This window comes from Drosophila mojavensis, unplaced genomic scaffold, assembly GCF_018153725.1.
Source record: "Drosophila mojavensis isolate 15081-1352.22 unplaced genomic scaffold, ASM1815372v1 contig_136, whole genome shotgun sequence".
NCBI lineage: Eukaryota > Metazoa > Arthropoda > Insecta > Diptera > Drosophilidae > Drosophila > Drosophila mojavensis.
This window is the reverse complement of record NW_025318667.1, coordinates 3,801,600-3,820,202: the sequence shown is the minus strand read 5'-3', so window position 1 is coordinate 3,820,202 and position 18,603 is coordinate 3,801,600. Positions and strand designations below refer to the sequence as shown.

At 60.6% G+C, this 18,603-nt stretch overlaps 1 protein-coding gene across 1 annotated transcript; it reads left to right on the top strand.

Annotated features, from left to right (window-relative positions):
* Positions 1–336: 336 nt before the first annotated feature.
* On the top strand, positions 337–18,086 carry LOC6585376 (probable E3 ubiquitin-protein ligase HERC2). Its single transcript, XM_032732826.2, has 12 exons — positions 337–3,026; positions 3,092–3,657; positions 3,730–4,287; positions 4,364–5,466; positions 5,541–5,700; positions 5,768–7,599; positions 7,674–8,047; positions 8,126–9,215; positions 9,296–16,345; positions 16,411–16,894; positions 16,963–17,139; positions 17,209–18,086. Exons 1-12 carry the CDS (start codon positions 1,034–1,036, stop codon positions 17,359–17,361), a joined length of 15,540 nt encoding a protein of 5,179 aa, XP_032588717.2. The 5' UTR covers positions 337–1,033; the 3' UTR covers positions 17,362–18,086.
* Positions 18,087–18,603: the final 517 nt, after the last annotated feature.

Sequence of the window (18,603 nt, the reverse complement as noted above, 5' to 3'; positions counted from 1 at the left end):
ACTGTACCAGACAGTCAGTAGCAATTGAGGGTTGATTTATGCTTGAAATTGGGTTGAGCTGCGATGAGGTCATAATAACAACAACTAAAGAAAGAACAAATTTTCGTTAAGCCGACTGGCTGAATGAAAGGTCATCCAGTTGCAGCTGTTGACAAGTTGTACATGTGCATTTATTTTTAGAAGATTTGACCTGGTTTTTAAACTGCTACGCTGCCCGCAATTGCAGTTTTTGAAAAAAAAAGCCAGTGCTGCCAGATAGTGTCGCTCGATAAGTTGGGCGAAAAATTGCAACAACATTAATCGATAATTGTTTTTGTTTTTTTTTTCGCAAGCAGGTTGGCAGCCTCGCGTAGCAGGCAGAACAACGGCGACTATTAATTGATTAAATATATTTCACTTAACTTAAGAAATGCATAACAAACTAATGTGCATTGTTGTTGAACTTAATCAACAATTTACAGTATATTAGTGAGATAAGTGTACTAAATCAACGCAAGAGTTATATTGTTTTATTTTTTTGTTATTTTGTTGCTCACACACACAGACACAAGTGCAATGAAAATGAAAACTACGATTCATTCTAAGCCACTATTTGTGCGTGTGTCTCTTGTCTGCGTGTGTGTGTGAAAAGGCTGTTCGCGTGTGTAGGTGTATTGGTTAGTCTGACGACATTGACTGAGCCTGCAACTGGGCCGACGGCCGCCCGCCCGTCCGACCGCATGCTGCCCGCTGCCTCGTACAAGCAGCTAGTAACCGTTACTCTGCTTCTTCTTCTAATCGTGTGTCTTGCCACAACAGAAGCAAGTAGAGAATAATCAAGAATAGTCAAGAAAAAAAACGAACAATAAGAAAGAGGAAAAATAAACAATAAAAGGAAAACAATCAAAGGTATTAAAAAGAAAAACGAAAGTCTTGGAAAAAAAACAAATGTGCCATGTTAATATTGGATGCAGCAGCGTTTGCTGGATTCCAGTGCTGTGAACACGTCTACTAAGGACACACATTCCCTCCCACGCGCGCGCTCTCCCCCGCCATGTTCACGTTCAATCGGCTGGGCAACGCTGGAACGGCCTCTGCTGCTGCCGCCGCTGCAGCGGCCGCTTCAGAAGCTCCGGCACATACGTCCAGCGGCTCCAGCAGCCATGCCAGTGTTGCCACACCCATCAGTGATCTCTATTTGCGCCCACTGCCCTACCTGGACGCCAAATGGCTACGCGCCGATCTCATTGCCTGCCTGCGCAACGGTGCCGAGGGCGCTGTGCTCTGGAATCATCTGATTCAGGATTGTGAACTGGTGTCCTCGCCGACGGCGCCGCTGCTGAATGCACGCGGCCAGCTCTCCTACCTGGGCGACGATGGCAAACACTACTGTGGCGCCCAGGCGCTGCAGTGCGCCTGCTGCCAGCCCGAGTACTGCGGCCCACTCTCCGCCTGCAACTGTGACGGCTGCCGACCCCTCGACTCGGACATGGCCATCAAGAAGCTAACCTCGGCGGCGGCCCAGCAGGCAACGGCCGGGCAACTGCACGCCACAGAGCTGACGCTGAGCAGCTGGATGTGGAGCCAGCCGCCCAACCAGCTAGCCAAGCACGACTGCCAGCGCACCATGATCGCTGAGCTCCACGACCTCTCGCTGCGCGCCGCCGGCAACTGCCTCTCGGCGCAGCAACTGCGCCAGCAGCTGTTCATCTACGAAAGATATTTTGTGGCCCTCAAGCGAAATCTACTGCAGCAGCAGCAGCAGCAGCAGAATCAGCACCAGCAGCAGCTGCAATCGACACATCCCTCTTCAGCCACACAACAGCAGTCGGAGGACTGCACTGCGCCCGCTCCACCCGAACAGGAGCAGCCGCGACGCCCGCCACAGATGGAGCCGGAGCATGCGGCGCTGGGCCTGGCGCGCGTCGGCACACGAGCCGCGCTCAATTTCAGCTTCGCCTTTCTGCGTCGCGCCTGGCGCTCCGGCGAGGATATGGAAATGTGCAGCGAGCTGCTGAGTGAGGCTCTGGAGTCGCTGCAGGAGCTGCCGGAGGCGACGCTCTTCGACTCGGCCGCCCAGGTGTCACCGCTCTGGCTGGAGGTGATGGAGCGCTCGATCAAGTTTCTGCGTCTCGTCGCCCTCGGCGATCCCATGGGCGGGCGCTGCCTGGCCCCGCTGGCGGATAGGCACACGGCTCTGTGCCTGCTGCTGGAGCTGGGCGTGCAGAAGGGCACGCTGGCCGCCACGCTGGAGTGCGTGGTGCTGCTGCTGCTGCTCTGGGAGAAGGACAACGACAATGGCCATGCCCATGGCCACGTGCACGGCCACGCCCACGCCCACGCCCACGGACATGGCGGTGTGAATGGCGATAATCGTGACATGCCACGCAAGTCGGGCGCTCCGCTGCTGCGCATCCTGCAACGGTATCAGCGCCTGGGCGCCGAGCCAGTGCATCATAGTCACAGTGGCTGCCCCAACCCAAACGTGGAGCTGCCAACGCCGCTGGCCAGCGCCACCGAAACGTTTCTGCGCTTTCTCATGCTGCCCAAGAGCTCGGCGGCCATTGTGGATCTGCGGCGTGCTGCTGTGGTCATCATCTCTCATCTGGATCGACTGGTGCAGCCGCATATGCCGCAGCGAACGAATCTCATGCCCACAGCGGCACCGGCCACGGCCACGCCCACAACGACGCCCACAAACATGTGGGAGCAGCAACGCGTCTATGCCCTGGGCTGGCCGGCGCTCTCCAAGGAGCAACCCGGCTTCAACGTGGAGCCCGCCCTGAGCTGGAGCAATGCATCCGCACAGCAGCCGCCGGCACCGCCACCGCCGCCGCTGCTCCCCTGCAAGTTCCAGCTGCAGCAGGTGGCCTGCAGCGAGGATGTGGTGCTGCTGCTCAGCAAGGAGGGCAAGCTCTACAACTGGCACATTGCCAAGCCGGAGGCGGAGCCCCAGCAGCTGGACTTTGCCGAAATAGCCAACGAGACGTTCATCTCCATAGCCGCCCACTGCGAGGGCCGCCACTTCCTGGCCGTGGACAGCAACTGTAAGTGGAAGCTACCGCCAAATGGAGTAGCGAAGCTTTGGCTAATCTTTCTTTGCCTCTTTCAGTTAACGCCTATTCGTGGGGAGTCGGAGACAGCCGGCGCTTGGGGCACGGCGATTGCCATGCCCGTGAGCTGCCCACCAAAATCGAGAGCTTGGTGCGCCTGGTCAAGTCCGTCTACTGCGGCTGCTCCTACAGCGCGGCCATCACGCTGGGCGGCAATCTCTATACGTGGGGCCGCGGCACCTACGGCCGTCTGGGACATGGCACCTCGGATGATCAGTGTCTGCCGGCCATGGTGATGGCGCTCAAGGATCACCAGGTGGTGGACGTGGCGCTGGGCAGCGGCGATGCCCATACGCTGTGCCTGACCAGCGAGGGACTGGTCTTTGCCTGGGGCGATGGCGACTACGGGAAGCTGGGCAACGGCAGCTGCAACAGCAGCCTCCTGCCGCAGCTCATCGACTGCCTGCCGCGGGTGCAGCGCGTCTTTGCGGGCGCCCAGTTCTCGCTGGCGCTCAGCTGCGAGGGCCAGCTCTACAGCTGGGGCAAGGCCTCCTGCCTGGGCCACCAGCTGGTCGAGCGCAACGTGCAGGGCTGCAGTGTGCCCAGATTGATAACCGGCCTGCAGGTGAGTCTGGGCATGGGCCATCAGGAATCTGTTTTCGGGATGAGCTAATCCTGGTTTCGTTCTGATTTGCAGCACAAGCGCATTGTGGACGTGGCCGTGGGCGTGGCCCACTGCTTGGCGCTGAGCAGCAGCGGCGAGATCTTTGGCTGGGGTCGCAACGATAATCAGCAGATCTGTCCCGCCTCCGTTTGCAGCGAACCGCTGCTCCGGCAGCCCATCCAGGTCACCCTGCCCACGCTGCCGGCCAGCGGCATTGCCTGCACGGCCGCACAGAGCCTGATCTGGACGCAGAGCACGCGGCAGGGTGTGCCGTTGCGTGCGCCGTTTGTCATCGACCTGGGCGAACCCACATTCCGACTGCTCGACCAGCTGCTGGGCATGTGCAGTGCCAGCACGGCGCAGGATAATCGCCAGACACCCAACCAGGAGTCCGAATGCATTGCCGTCGCCTGCCTCAATCTGGTGCGGCTCCAGCTGCTGGCGCTGATCGCCAACGGCGTGGAGCCGCGCACCGTCGGCCTGGCCAGCGGCGGGCGACTGCTCAACAGCCTCAAGACCCGCATCCTCAGTCTAGCCGGCGGCAGCCAGGTGCTGCGCACCATCCAAGTGGCCGCCCAGCAGGCACTCCAGGTACTGAGTGAACTCTCATTAATGATAATCCTGAATATGCATCTCATCACATCTGTTGATTACTCTCCCTTTGCAGGATGGCTGGAGCGTCCTCCTGCCGACGGCAGCGGAACGCGCACAGACGCTAACGGCACTGCTGCCCTCGGAGCCGGGGCAGGCCTGCTCGCCGGGACATCGCTTCATGACAGATCTGCTGGTCAGCTCGCTGATGGCCGAGGGCGGCCTGGAGACGGCGCTCCAGCACGCCATACGGCTGGAGAGCAGCTCCTGCTCCACGGATTGCAACGACGGCGCACATCTGCCGCTGCTGCAGCTGATCACGCGGCTGCTGGGCAACAATGCATCGCTCACACAGAGTCGCCTCTCCCTGACGCTGTTGGTCAAGCAGCAACAGCAACAGCAACAGCAGCAGCAGCAGCAGCACCAGCAACAACAGCCCGCAGAGGAGGACCACCTGCACCACCATCACCACCACCACCAGTACCAGCACCACCTGTACCACCAGCATCAGCATCAACATCACCATCACCAGCATCAGCAGCAGCAGCAACAGTTCCTGCTGCAGCAGCAGCAGCAGCCCGGCACGAGTCCCAGTCTCTGTTTGCTGCATCGCTTCCAGCGGCTGCTGCTGGCGCACATTCATCAGGCGGGCCCCGAGGAGGACACAACGGGAGCCGAGGCGCTGCTCGCCCAATACCTGCACAGCCTGATTCCGGCCTGCGTCAGCACGCTGCAACAGGCCCAGGAGCTGGCTCTGCAGTGCCGGGAGTCGGGCGAGCTGGTGACGCTGGGCGCCCAGCTGTTGGGCGCCGCGCTGAATCGTGTGCTCCAGTCGGACATCTCGGACGCGCTGCTGCACGAGCTGCTGGTGGGCCTGGTGCTGCTGAAGCGGGATCGCCCCCAGTGCCTGGCCAGCCTGCGCTGGGCCCGCCTCTTCCTGCCGCTGCTGCGCGTGCTCGATCGCCTGAACCGCGCCCTGGGCGAGGGCGAACTGCGCGACAACGACGACATGGGCTGGCCGGGCATCATTTGTCGCGGCGGCCCCAAAAGCGGAGCACCGCCCCCAGCTGCCGACCCAGAGACGCACTACGTCCGGCGCTGCGACATGGAGAATCTGCTGCTCGACGGCGGACGCTGCATCATTGTGGCCGGCTACGTTTGTGATCTCAATGGCTACAAGTGAGTGGGGAGATGGGATTCATATCCATAGCCAGAGTTGATTTCAATTGCCGTTATATTGTGTCTCCTTACAGCTGTGAGTCGGATAACATGCGAGCCCTGCTGGATCTGGGTCTGGGCAAGGATCTCAGCGCGGAGCTGAGCACGCCGGCGTATCGCAGCGCCATGGAGCAGCTGCTGCAGCACCACAAGCTGGGCAAATATCTAGCCAACCAGAACGCCAACGAGGAGAAGGTAAGACACCTAGACCTAGCTGAATCCATCAATGAGACAGTCCATTGACATTGGCATTGCTTTGCAGACCGCCACGCCGGGTGCCACCCGCCTGACGCACTTCAGCTCGGAGTGTGCGCTGGCCCAGCTGCTGGGCCTGGTCGCCAATCTCATGTGCAGCGGTCCGGGCCTGCAGCCAGCGGAGCTGCAGTGCCGTCAGCTGGACAAGTCGTCGCTGCTCAGCGGTGGCCTGCTCATGCTGCAGCCCAACAATCCGTTTGACGAGGAGAAGGGCGAGGCGCGCAGCAGTCACAGCACGGCGGGCAACACGCCCACGGAGGCACCGCTGCCGCCGCCACCCAAGGCGCAGCTGCAGAATCGCGTGGACAGCTTCATTGCGGGACTGGCGGAGGCGCGACTCAGTGACCCGCTGGTGGCCAATTGGCTGACACTGACCGAACGCTACTGCAAGGCGCACAATTTGATGTGGCACCAGGAGTTCGCCACCGAGCATCCGGTGCAGGAGCTGGAGCGTCTACTGAGCGCCGTTCTGTTGCGGCATCAGTGCCTGGGCGGCTTGGTGCTCAGCGCTCTGGAGGCGTTGCCCTTGGGCGAACAGCAGCAACAGCAACAGCAACAGCAGCAGCAGCAGCAGCAGCAGTCGCTGCCCAAGCAGCTGGGCGAGATCATACGATTGGTGCACCAGGCCAAGTGGTCGGTGGTGCGGACGCGGCAGCAGCTCAATCGCAGCTACAAGGAGGTCTGTGCGCCCGTGCTGGAGCGTCTGCGTTTCCTGCTCTACGAGGTGCGTCCCGCCATCAGTCCGCAGCAGCGCGGACTGCGCCGGCTGCCAATTTTGCAGCGTCTGCCGCGATTCCGGCTGCTGGTGCGACGCCTCCTGCAGGAGCTGCGCACCGCCAAGCAACAGCCGGCGGCCAAGCCCGAGGATCTGCTCAATGCCAGCATCCAGCAGCAGCAGCAGCAGCAACAAGCTGTTGCAACGGAGTTGCTCATCTATGATCACGAACAGCAGCAGCAGCAGCAGCAGCAGGAGGAGGAGAAAAATAAGCCCAAGCAGCAGAAGCAACTGGACGAGGAGGAGTCGCTGCTGCGCCGCCTCAACGAACGCCAGCTACAGACGGACATCGAGCTGGATGCGACGCTCATGCAGGACATCGTGGACTTTGCGCTCCAGGACAGCTGCGACGTGGAGACGGTGCGACGCGCCATGTACTGCCAAATGCAGCGCTTCCAGCTGCGTCTGGCCGGGCTGCAGCTGGTGCAGCAGCTTCTGGAGCTGCACGGCCTGCTGGACGCCGCCCAGTACAGCCTGCTCAATGGCTACCTGGGACTGCATCTGAAGTCGGCGGCCAGCGGAGCGTCGCCGCAGCATGTGCTCGGCCAGCTGAACATGGTGAGCGCGTACCAGAAGGCACGCCTCCTGCTCGCCCAGTCGCGGGTCCTCGACTGGGCTGTGCGCGAGCTGCGTCGCCTGGTCAACCAGGAGCAGCAGGGCGCCGCTCGCGGCAAGGATAGCTGCAACCTGAGCACCTACGTGCTGCTCAAGCGCTTGCCACGTGCCCGCTTCCTGATCAGCGTCTTCGGGCTGCTGGCCAAGGAGCTGGGCGCCAACGAGCTGGGACTGCTCATCAACTCGGGCCTGCTGGGCACCGTCCTGGGCCTGCTGGCCCAGACGGGCGGCGAGGGCAACGTCAAGCCGAACAACTGCGAGCTGAGCGTCCTCTACGAGGACAGCGTGCTGAAGCAGAAGTGCAGCAAGGCGCAGCTGAGCGGACCGGATCTGGCCAAGCTCATGAAGATCGGCACGCGCATTGTGCGCGGCGCCGACTGGAAGTGGGGCGACCAGGATGGCAATCCGCCGGGCGAGGGGCGCATCATCAGCGAGGTGGGCGAGGACGGGTATGTGGCAACAAACAGCAGCAGCAGGAGCTCCTTAAGATTCCACTTCTAATAATGCAATTCCTCCCCAACAGGTGGGTGCGTGTCGAGTGGTATACGGGCGCCACCAACTCCTATCGCATGGGCAAGGAGGGCCAATACGATCTTCAGCTGGCGGACAGCGCTCTCAATGTTGCCTCACCGACGGAGCCAGAGCGCGAGGAGCTGGGCACATTGGAGCCACCGCCCAGCAGCGAATCGCATCCCACTAAGCTTCTGAGGCACTGCGCCTCCAAGCTGCTGCAAATCCTGGCCGTGGGCAGTGGCCTGCACGGCGCCCAGCTGGACAAGTACGCGCTTCGTGGCATCACGAGCATGTTCCGTGCTATAGTCGATCCGAAGCCGGCGCTGGCCAATGTGGTGCACTGCCTCAGCTGGCTGAACCTTGGCTTTATACGTGCCATAGCAGGTGAGCGCGAGGCGCGAGAATCCACCAATCGATGGTATTCTGACTGTAAATATGTATGATTTTTGGTGCTCCTTCCAGGTGATTGTCCACGGCTGTGCCTGGAGCTGAGCTCCCCGAATTGGCTGTCGCATTACTTTGCGCTGCTGGAGCAGCCGGCGGGCACGGAGCGTGGAGTGTATCGTCAGCTGCATTGCCTGCGCCTGATGCAGTGCATCCTCAGCTCGTGGGGCGTGGAGCAGGAGCCGCGCATGGCTGGCCTGGTGCGTCAGCTCTTCGCCACGCTCGGACGCATCGCATTGCATTGTCCGGGCGATGTGACACTGCAGCCGGTGCAGGAGGGCGGCAAGGCGCGAGTCCTGCTGACCGCCTCCCACTCGGGCAGCGTGGCCGAGGAGCTGGTGGCACTGCTGCGTCGCCTGCACACACTGCCGCATTGGAATGCGGTGATCAACTCGTTCCTGGCACAGAAGCTCTGCGTCGCCGCCGAGCTGCTGCAGGGCGAATCGCAGCTGCCGCAGACGCCGCTGGACACGGAGCAGAGCCTGGTGCTGGGCGTGCTGAGCGCCATGGGTGGCTACGACTTGCGTCCGCGTGTCGGCCTCCATTGCTTCCACGAGGGCAGCCACATGATCATCGCCAGCTTCACCCACAAAGGCCGCTGCCTGCTGGCCTACAGCGCTCCGCCGGCGGTCGCCAATCTGGCGCAGGGCTTGGTGAAGGTGCCGCTGGCAACGGTGCTGCCGCAGCTGGACCACAGCGTGTTCAGCCTGACGCGTCTGCCCATGAACGAGATGCTGCTCAACGCCTGGACCGTGCTGCTCTATGGCGCCGCCAGCCCCAGCCCCAGCTCCAGCTCGAGCGCCGGCAACTGGGAGCTGCTCAATGCGGGCGAGGGCAAGCTGGACGTGCGCTTGCTGCGCAGCCAGCAGCTGCAGCTGGCGGTGCTGCACACGAACGGTGTGCTCTACCGGCACCAGGCGGCGCTGCGCAAGATACTCAAGCAGCGGGCGCCGGCCAGCGTCTACAGCAGCAACGAGTGCAGCGAGGAGCCGGAGGCGGAGGCGCTCAACGAGGCGGAACTGGAGCTGCAGTCGGAGCACACGGAGGCCAACAACAGCAGCAGCGGCAACCACAGCAACAACAACAACGACAATGGCAACAACAACAGGTAAGGAGTGAATGCATTGCTGGAGAGGATTACACATCTAACTAACTCCCCCTCCCCCTCTCCCTCTCCCTCTCGCGCAGCCATCAACCGTCGGAGCAGCTGCTCATACAGGTCCTGCTGCTGCGCGCCACGCAGCCGTCCCCGGTGAAGGCGTGCTATAGCTATACGGATCTGGCCACGGCGGCGCTCAACTGCGTCCAGACGCTGGCCAGCCAGGCGTATCAGCAGCTGAACGCGGAGAACGCGCTGCAGCCGGTGCACTTGGCCAGCCCAGCGCAGCCGACCATGGTCCATGGCATCGCCGTTTACAATGTGGCCAAGGAGCAGTCGGCGCCTGCGCCAGCGGATCAGCTCAGCCAGGCAGCGCCGCCGGCTAGCGATGCACAGCTAATTGAGCAGATTATGGAAATGGGCTTCACGCGACGCAATGTGGAGCTGGCGTTGAAGCAGCTGTCGCTGCAGGCGGAGGCTGTGCCGACGCCGGAGCAAATCGTCCAATGGATACTGGAGCATCCGGATGTCTGTGCGAATACCATCGATGTGGAGGCAGTGGAGCCGACAGCGGCGGCAGCAGCAGCAGCGGCCGCCAATGGCAGCAGTCGCAGCAGCAGCAGCACCACCACCACCACTAGCACCACCAGCACCACCAGCAGCAACAGCAGCACCTGCTCATCCTCCGACACGGTCGAGGATCAGCCGGTGCAGAAGTTCGATACGCGCAAAGATTTTCCCACTGCCGATCATTATGCGCTCTATGTCCGGGGATTGGTGCGTCCGGGCATGCTGGTGCGTTGCTGTCGCGACTTCGAGGAGATCAAGCAGGGCGACATGGGCACCGTGCTCATCGTGGACACGGAGGGGCTGCACGATCTGAACGTGCAGGTGGATTGGCGCAATCATGGCAGCACCTACTGGGTATGCTTCGTGCACATCGAACTGGTGGAGGCGGCACAGCCGGGAGCACATTTACTCCCACTGCCACGCCCGCCGCCGCCCATAGCTGTGGGCGCCCGGGTGAGGCAACTGATGCGGCTGGGCGGCTCACGCAGCCAGCTGGAGTACGGCCTGGTGACGGCGATGCGGGGCAAGCAGCTGACAGTCGAGTTTCCCGACCAGCCCAACTGGCAAGGTCACATCAACGACGTGGAACCGAGTCCAACAGTCGCTGCGCCGGCGACGCCGGGGACAGCCGGAGGCGCAACAGCAGCTGCTGGACAAGCTCCGGCTGCGGCTGCGGCTGGGGCTGGGGCTGCGACAGCTGCGTCTCAAGCAGATCTCATTGAGGATTGGTCGCGCTGCATACGCTCGCTGAGCGTGAGCTCCAATGAGGCGGCAGCGAAGCATCTGCTAGACGGCAGCGGCCTGGCCTGGCAGAGCTGCTCGAGCGGCGCCTGCCGGCATTGGATACGCCTGGAGCTGCACGATCGCATCCTGGTGCACAGTCTGGCGCTGCGCGTCAGTCCGGAGGATCATTCGCACATGCCGTCGCTGGTGGAGGTGCGTGTGGGTGACTGCATCGACAGCCTCAAGGAGTACACATGGGTGCCCGTGGGATCGACCGTGAATCGGGTGGTGCTGATGCAGCAGGCGGTCTCCTATTATCCCTGGATCGAGATTGTGATCAAGCAGTGCCAGAACAACGGCATCCAGTGCAAGGTGCACGGCATCGAGTTTATCGGACGTCGCCAGCAGCCGGACATCCAGCACATGCTGGCCAATGCCCAGTTCCTGGCCTGTGAATATGGCAGCACGAATGGAGGCGCGGGCGCAGCGGCAGCGGCGGCTATGGCCGCAGCAGCAGCTGCCGGAGGAGCAGGAGCAACAGCCGGAACATCGAGCAGTGCGCCAATAGCTGAGAGCCTAACCGGGCATACCGACCAGGAGCTGCCCTGCACGGTCATGGTGTGGGGCCTCAACGACAAGGAGCAGCTGGGCGGCCTGAAGGGCTCCAAGGTGAAGGTGCCCACCTTCTCGCCGACAATAAGTCGCCTGCGTCCCATCCACATAGCCGGCGGCTCGAAGTCGCTCTTTGTGGTGAGCCAGGATGGCAAGGTCTATGCCTGCGGCGAGGGCACCAATGGACGACTTGGCCTCGGGGTCACCCACAATGTGCCGCTGCCCCATCAGCTGCCGGTGCTGCATCAGTATGTGGTGAAGAAGGTAGCGGTTCACTCGGGCGGCAAGCACGCCCTCGCCCTGACCCTGGACGGCAAGGTGTTCAGCTGGGGCGAGGGCGAGGACGGCAAGCTGGGCCATGGCAATCGCAGCACGCTGGACAAGCCGCGACTGGTGGAAGCGCTGCGCGCCAAGAAGATACGCGACATCGCTTGCGGCTCATCCCATTCGGCGGCCATCAGCAGCCAGGGCGAGCTCTACACGTGGGGATTGGGCGAGTACGGGCGACTGGGCCACGGTGACAATGCCACCCAATTGAAGCCCAAGCTGGTGGCTGCGCTCAGTGGACGTCGGGTCATTCAGGTGGCCTGCGGCAGTCGCGATGCCCAGACGCTGGCGCTGACCGAGGACGGCGCCGTCTTCAGCTGGGGCGATGGCGACTTTGGCAAGCTGGGACGCGGCGGCAGTGAGGGCTCCTCGACGCCGCACGAGATCGAGCGTCTCTCGGGCATCGGCGTCATCCAGATCGAGTGCGGGGCCCAGTTCAGCTTGGCCTTGACCCGAGCCGGCGAAGTGTGGACCTGGGGCAAGGGCGACTACTATCGCCTGGGCCACGGCGGGGATCAGCACGTGCGCAAGCCTCAGCCCATTGCCGGACTGCGTGGCCATCGCGTCATCCACGTGGCCGTCGGTGCGCTGCACTGCCTGGCCGTGACGGACGCGGGACAGGTCTATGCCTGGGGCGACAACGACCACGGACAACAGGGCAGCGGGAACACCTTTGTGAACAAGAAGCCGGCCCTGGTGATCGGGCTGGATGCGGTGATCGTGAATCGTGTGGCATGCGGCAGCTCCCACTCCATGGCCTGGGGTCTGCCCAACGCCAGTTTGGATGAGGAGAAACGCGGCCCGGTGCCCTTCGGCTGCACTCGGGATCCGCTCGGCGGCAGCAGCCTGGGCATCTACGAGGCGGAGACACAGCAGCATACGCACACCACGCCGGATATGGCCGGCAAGCCGGACGTGCGGCCGAGCACCTCGGCTGCAGCAGCGGCGGCAGCAGCAGCCGCGGCTGCCTCCTGCTCAGCGTCGGGCTCTGGCGCCGCCACCGGCTCGACTCTGGCCAGTCTCAGCGAGAGCCTGGCACTGGAGACGCCAGCCGCACGCCAAGCGGCACTGGGACATGTGCTCCGGGCAATGAGCATCTTGCAGGCGAGGCAGCTCATTGTCGCCGCACTCACCAGCCACAGCAAGGTCAACTACAAGGAGTCGGCGGCCAGGCATGCCGGCGCGCACATCGAACTGGAGGAGCAGCTGAACACGGCTGCCGGCACTGGGAGTGGATCGGCAGCAGCAACATCAGCAGCAGCAGCAGCAGCAGCAGGAGGAGCAGGAGGAGGAACTACGAACACAGCAGCAGCAGCCGCTGCCGCAGCCGCAGCTGGAGCTACGACTATTGCCCAGGGCGGAGGCGAGGCACCAGCGGATGCCAGCGATGTAGAGCCACAGGCGCAGCATAGTCCAGAGGAGATGCCTTTGCCGGCGGCAGTGATGAGCTCGGGATTGAGCGCCTTCCAGAGCCTGACCGGCTCACTGTCCATGTCGGGCATGTCGGCGGGCTCGCACTCGCGAATGTCGGCCAGCGCGATGTCAGTGATGGCCGCCACGATGACGCAGCAGGAGGAGATGCTGGCCCAGTTCAGTCACAATCACGGACTGGACGATTTCGGTGCCCTGCTGCAGGAGGCGGAGGCGAAGAGCCTGGTCGAGCTGCTCAAGCTGGCGGTGTGCGGACGCTGCGGCCCGCCCAGCACCGCCCAGACCATAGCCGAGACCCTAATCTCGCTGAGCAGCAATGCGGGCATTGCGGCCATGCTGCTGGAGACGTGCATCACGGAGCTGGAGGATCTGTGCACGTCGCGCCACTGCCTGGGCAAGCTGCCCAAGCCGGTGATGCAGGAGAGCAGCCATCCCTACGTGGACAACATGAATGTGAGTGGAACTGTTCGCATTCCGGGCGCCGAGATGCTGCGCATCGAGTTCGACAGCCAATGCAGCACGGAGAAACGCAACGATCCGCTGGTGATCATGGATGCATCCGGCCGCATGTTGGCCATGCGCTCGGGCCGCGAATTCGCCCACTGGGCGCCCGAGATCCGGGTGCCCGGCGATGAGCTGCGCTGGAAGTTCTGCTCGGACAGCTCGGTGAACGGCTGGGGCTGGCGCTTCTGGGTGCACGCCATCATGCCGGCTGCCACGCTGGGCGAGAGTGGCTCCGACCGTGCCGTATTGTCGCAGCCATCGATGGCGCTGGTCATGGCGCTGCTCGATGCGCGGCTCGCGCCACGCCAGCCCCAGGTGCTGCTCCGGCTGGCCGCGGCGCTGGCGGCCTGCGCCCAACTGGGCGCCCTGAGCACGGCCCAGCGCATCTGGGCGCTGAAGAAACTGCACGCGGTGCTCCTGCTGGAGCAGGCGCCCAAGCCGCAGGAGCCCGCCTTGGCGGCCATACTGATGCCCCTCATCCCGGAGCTACTGCGTCAGTACGAGTACGAGGAGCCACAGGTGCGCGGAGGCATTCATCTGATGCACTCGGATTACTTCAAGACGCTGGCGGCGCTCGCCTGCGACATGCAACTGGACGCCGCCCTGCCCACCAACGGCAGCGGCATCTGCAGCAGCACTAGCGCGTCTTGCGCCGGAGCAAGCGGATCTGTGACTGGCTTCATCGGCGGCGGAGGCGTTGCCGGCGGAGGCGGCAGCAGCAGCAGCCTCAACTCGAACGCATCGGGGGATATGCACAAGTGGGCGTGGTTCAAGCGCTACTGCATTGCGGTGCGCGTGGCCCAATCCCTGATCAGACGCACGGAGCTGCCACGTCAATTCTGCCTGGAGGTGCGCAAGAAGTTTGCCGAGATGCTGCCGACGCCAGTGCCCAGTGCAGTGGCTGCTGGCTGTCAATCTCCGGGCGCCTCGCTGATCAACTCGACCACATCGCTCTCGTCCAGCACGGTGAGCAATGCCTCCGCCACGGACCAGCAGCAGCAGCAGGTGCAGCAGGTGCAGGCGCATCAATTGGCCCAGCAGGAGATGCTGCTGCTGGAGCAGCTGCAGCCGCAGCCGTTGCAGCTGCTGCTGCACGAGGATCACACACTGTTCCAGGCGCCGCACGATGCCCAGCTGCTGCAGTGGCTCAATCGCCGGCCAGACGACTGGGCGCTCAGCTGGGGCGGCGCCAGCACCATCTACGGCTGGGGCCACAATCATCGCGGGCAGCTGGGCGGCCTGGAGGGCAGCAGAATCAAGACGCCGACGCCCTGCGAGGCGCTCAGCCTGCTGCGGCCGGTGCAGCTGGCCGGCGGCGAGCAATCCCTGTTTGCTGTCACGCCGGACGGCAAGCTGTTCGCCACGGGCTACGGCTCCGGCGGACGCCTGGGCGTCGGCGGCAGCGACTCGTGGGCCATACCCACGCTGCTGGGCTCCTTGCAGCATGTGTTCGTCAAGAAGGTGGCCGTCAATTCCGGGGGCAAGCACTGCCTCGCCCTGACCACCGACGGCGAGGTGTACGCCTGGGGCGAGGGCGAGGACGGGAAGCTGGGGCACGGCAATCGCATGAGCTACGATCGGCCCAAACTGGTGGAGCATCTGAATGGCATGAGTGTGGCGGACATTGCCTGCGGCAGCGCCCACTCGGCGGCGATAACGGCGAGTGGACACGTCCTGACCTGGGGCAAGGGTCGCTACGGTCGCCTGGGACATGGCGACTCGGAGGATCAGCTGCGGCCGAAGCTGGTGGAGGCGCTGCTGGGCTATCGGGCCATTGACATTGCCTGCGGCTCGGGGGATGCCCAGACGCTGTGCATCACGGACGACGACAATGTCTGGAGCTGGGGAGATGGTGACTATGGCAAGCTGGGACGCGGCGGCAGCGATGGCTGCAAGCTGCCCTACAAGATCGAGAGTCTCGCCGGCCTGGGCGTCATCAAGGTGGAGTGCGGCTCACAGTTCTCCGTGGCGCTAACCAAATCCGGCGCCGTCTATACCTGGGGCAAGGGCGACTTCCATCGCCTCGGCCACGGATCGGTGGAACATGTGCGGCGACCCAAGAAAGTGGCCGCGCTGCAGGGCAAGAAGATCATCTCGATTGCGACCGGCTCGCTGCACTGCGTCGCCTGCAGCGACGCCGGCGAGGTCTTCACCTGGGGTGACAATGACGAGGGACAACTGGGCGATGGCACCGTGACGGCTATACAACGGCCACGCCTGGTCGCCGCCCTCCAGGGCAAGCACATCGTGAAGGTCACCTGTGGCTCGGCCCACACGTTGGCCCTGTCCACCTCGCAGTTGAGTGAGCGACTGCGTCCGCTGCCCAATCCGCCGCTCGAATACGACTTGGTGCGTGACCTGCCGCCGGAGGCGCTGCACGCTCGGCTCATCCTGCTGCACCACTTCTCGGAGCTGCTCTGTCCCTGCCTGGCCATGCTGCCCATTTCGGGAGACTTGAGCCTGGGCGCCCTGAAAGACGTGCTCGTCTACAACATCAAGGAGGCCGCGTTCCGCAAGGTCATCCAAACGACAATGGTGCGAGACAAACAGCATGGACCCGTCATCGAGCTGAATCGCATCCAGGTGAAGCGCTCCCGCAGTCGTTGCAATGGCTTGGCCGGCGTCGATGGCATGAAGAGCGTCTTTGGCCAGATGGTGCAGAAGCTGCCGCTGCTCACCCAGGAGGCGCTCGCCCTGCCCCACCGCGTGTGGAAGGTCAAGTTTGTCGGCGAGAGCGTGGACGACTGCGGTGGTGGCTACAGCGAGTCCATTGCGGAGATGTGCGACGAGCTGCAGAACGGCAGTGTTCCACTGCTGATCAGCACACCCAATGGCCGTGGCGAGGCGGGTGCCAACCGAGACTGCTTCCTGCTGGACCCAACCCTGACCTCCGTGCTGCAGATGAACATGTTCCGCTTCCTGGGCGTGCTCATGGGCATAGCCGTGCGCACCGGCTCGCCGCTGAGTCTCAAGTAAGTTCAGCTGGAATGAATATACAATGACAACACAATTTAACCCCATCTCTTTCTTCCTTCAGCTTGGCGGAACCTGTTTGGCGTCAGCTGACGGGCGAGCCCTTGCGCCCCACCGATCTCACTGAGGTGGATCGCGACTATGTGGCCGGCCTGCTCTGCATACGCAACATGGACGACGATACCAAGCTGTTCAACACATTGGAGCTGCCGTTTTCGACATCGTCGGCGCGCGGGCACGAGGTGCCGCTGTCCACCCGTTACACGCACATCTCGCCCAGAAATCGTGCGGAATACGTGCGTCTGGCGCTCGGCTTTCGACTGCACGAGTTCGACGAGCAGGTGAAAGCGGTGCGGGACGGCATGTCCAAGGTGATACCCGTGCCCCTGCTCTCGCTCTTCTCGGCCGCCGAGCTACAGGCCATGGTCTGCGGCTCACCGGACATACCGCTGGGGCTGCTCAAATCGGTTGCCACCTACAAGGGATTTGATCCCAGCTCTGCGCTGGTCGGCTGGTTTTGGGAGGTCATGGAGGAGTTCACCAACCAGGTAAGTCAAATGAGCAGAAATGTCAATCTGACGCAGTTGCTAAAATGCTCTCGGAAATTCTATTTTAGGAGCGTTCCCTGTTTCTGCGCTTTGTCTGGGGCAGAACACGACTGCCGCGCACCATAGCCGATTTCCGAGGACGAGACTTTGTACTGCAGGTGCTCGAAAAGAATCCGCCCGATCATTTTCTGCCCGAAAGCTATACGTGCTTCTTCCTGCTCAAAATGCCACGCTACTCCTGCAAGGTAAGCCGAAAGTTAACGAAATCTACGCTTGAAATATAGACTAAAACTCCTCCCCTCTCATTGCTGTAGGCTGTGCTGCTGGAGAAGTTGAAATACGCGATTCATTTCTGCAAGAGCATCGATACCGATGAATATGCGCGCGTGGCCATGGGCGAACCCACCGAGGCAACTGGGAGCGAGGACAACAGCGATCTGGAGTCCGTTGCCAGTCACGATGGCTAAACGCACTATCGATATCAACTATTTATCGATCATGGAAATTAAAAGGAAAATAACCAGCCCGCTGCTGCTGCTACTGCTGCTTAACATACAATAAACGAAACGCACTTCAAACGCATTAGAATAGCTGTTTAGCTGATTAATCGATTAGTTGATTAACTGCTTAGCAATTTGCACATACTGCAGCAGATAGTCAAAGATACCCACTCACGTACACACACACACATTCACTGACTCACATAAACGAATACAGCTTGGGAGAAAGAAAGAGAGAGAAAAAACAAATGAAAGCGCAATGTTGAAAGAGTATAAGACTGGAAAACTTCCAGTGGAAACTGTAGATGAGCCGATGCGACCGACACACGAAACCAAAAAGCAAAATAAGTAAACGTTAAATGTTATTTCCATATTGCATAAATGTTAGTTAAAAAAGTCCAAACACTCACACATACTCATATATATGATGTATGAGCACACCATGAATCTATTTAGTCTATACATACATATACAAACATAAACATAATTATGCTTACATAGCTTACAGTTGGCAGGAACTGCCGCCTGCCTGCATGCAGTTGATAAGATATTGATATGAATTACGAATATTGATTATTGATAATGATAAATGCTATAATGATAATGATAAACGATAATATGCTAATGATGATCAATTCTAGTTGTGTGTTTTCAGCAAAAATCCAAAAGAAAAAAATTAAATTAAATTAAAAATATGCAAACATCTGAAATTTAAAATTAAATTGCAAATATAAAAAAAAATTGAAGCGTTTAATGTGTTGGGGAGTAGACAGCATTTATTCTCTCAGCAATCCACGTTATTTATCTGAATACGATTGAGGGAAATTTAATTTAAAAGGAATTTTGAATCTGTCACACGTTGAAGTTGCACGTAAATTCAAAAGGATCTTAACAATCGATAGATTATTTATATCGAGAAATAGTATTCGCTGCTCAATTTCCCTATTCTAACAGCCTACAGAGGGAAATTTTAGTTTAAACAGTATTTTGAATCTGTGACACAACGTTGGGGATGGACAATTTGCATGCAAAATGAAGCGGATCTTAATAATCGATGACTTATTTATATTAGAGGAAGAGTATTTGTTTACTGGTTGAGGGAAATTTGAGCTTTAAATGAATTCTCCTCATTCATATACAAATTATAACTAAATCGAGTTGTTGTCATCAAGCTGAGAATAGTGACTTTACCATTCCAGCACCCATAAA

What these genes read in the sequence shown, in the direction of transcription:
- LOC6585376 (XM_032732826.2), top strand. Translation starts at nt 1,034, where the DNA reads ATGTTCACGTTCAATCGGCTGGGCAACGCTGGAACGGCCTCTGCTGCT. An exon ending in CCGCCCAGCAGGCACTCCAG is followed by an intron (nt 4,288 to 4,363) that starts GTACTGAGTGAA and finishes CTCCCTTTGCAG; the next exon opens with GATGGCTGGAGCGTCCTCCT. An exon ending in TGTGATCTCAATGGCTACAA is followed by an intron (nt 5,467 to 5,540) that starts GTGAGTGGGGAG and finishes GTCTCCTTACAG; the next exon opens with CTGTGAGTCGGATAACATGC.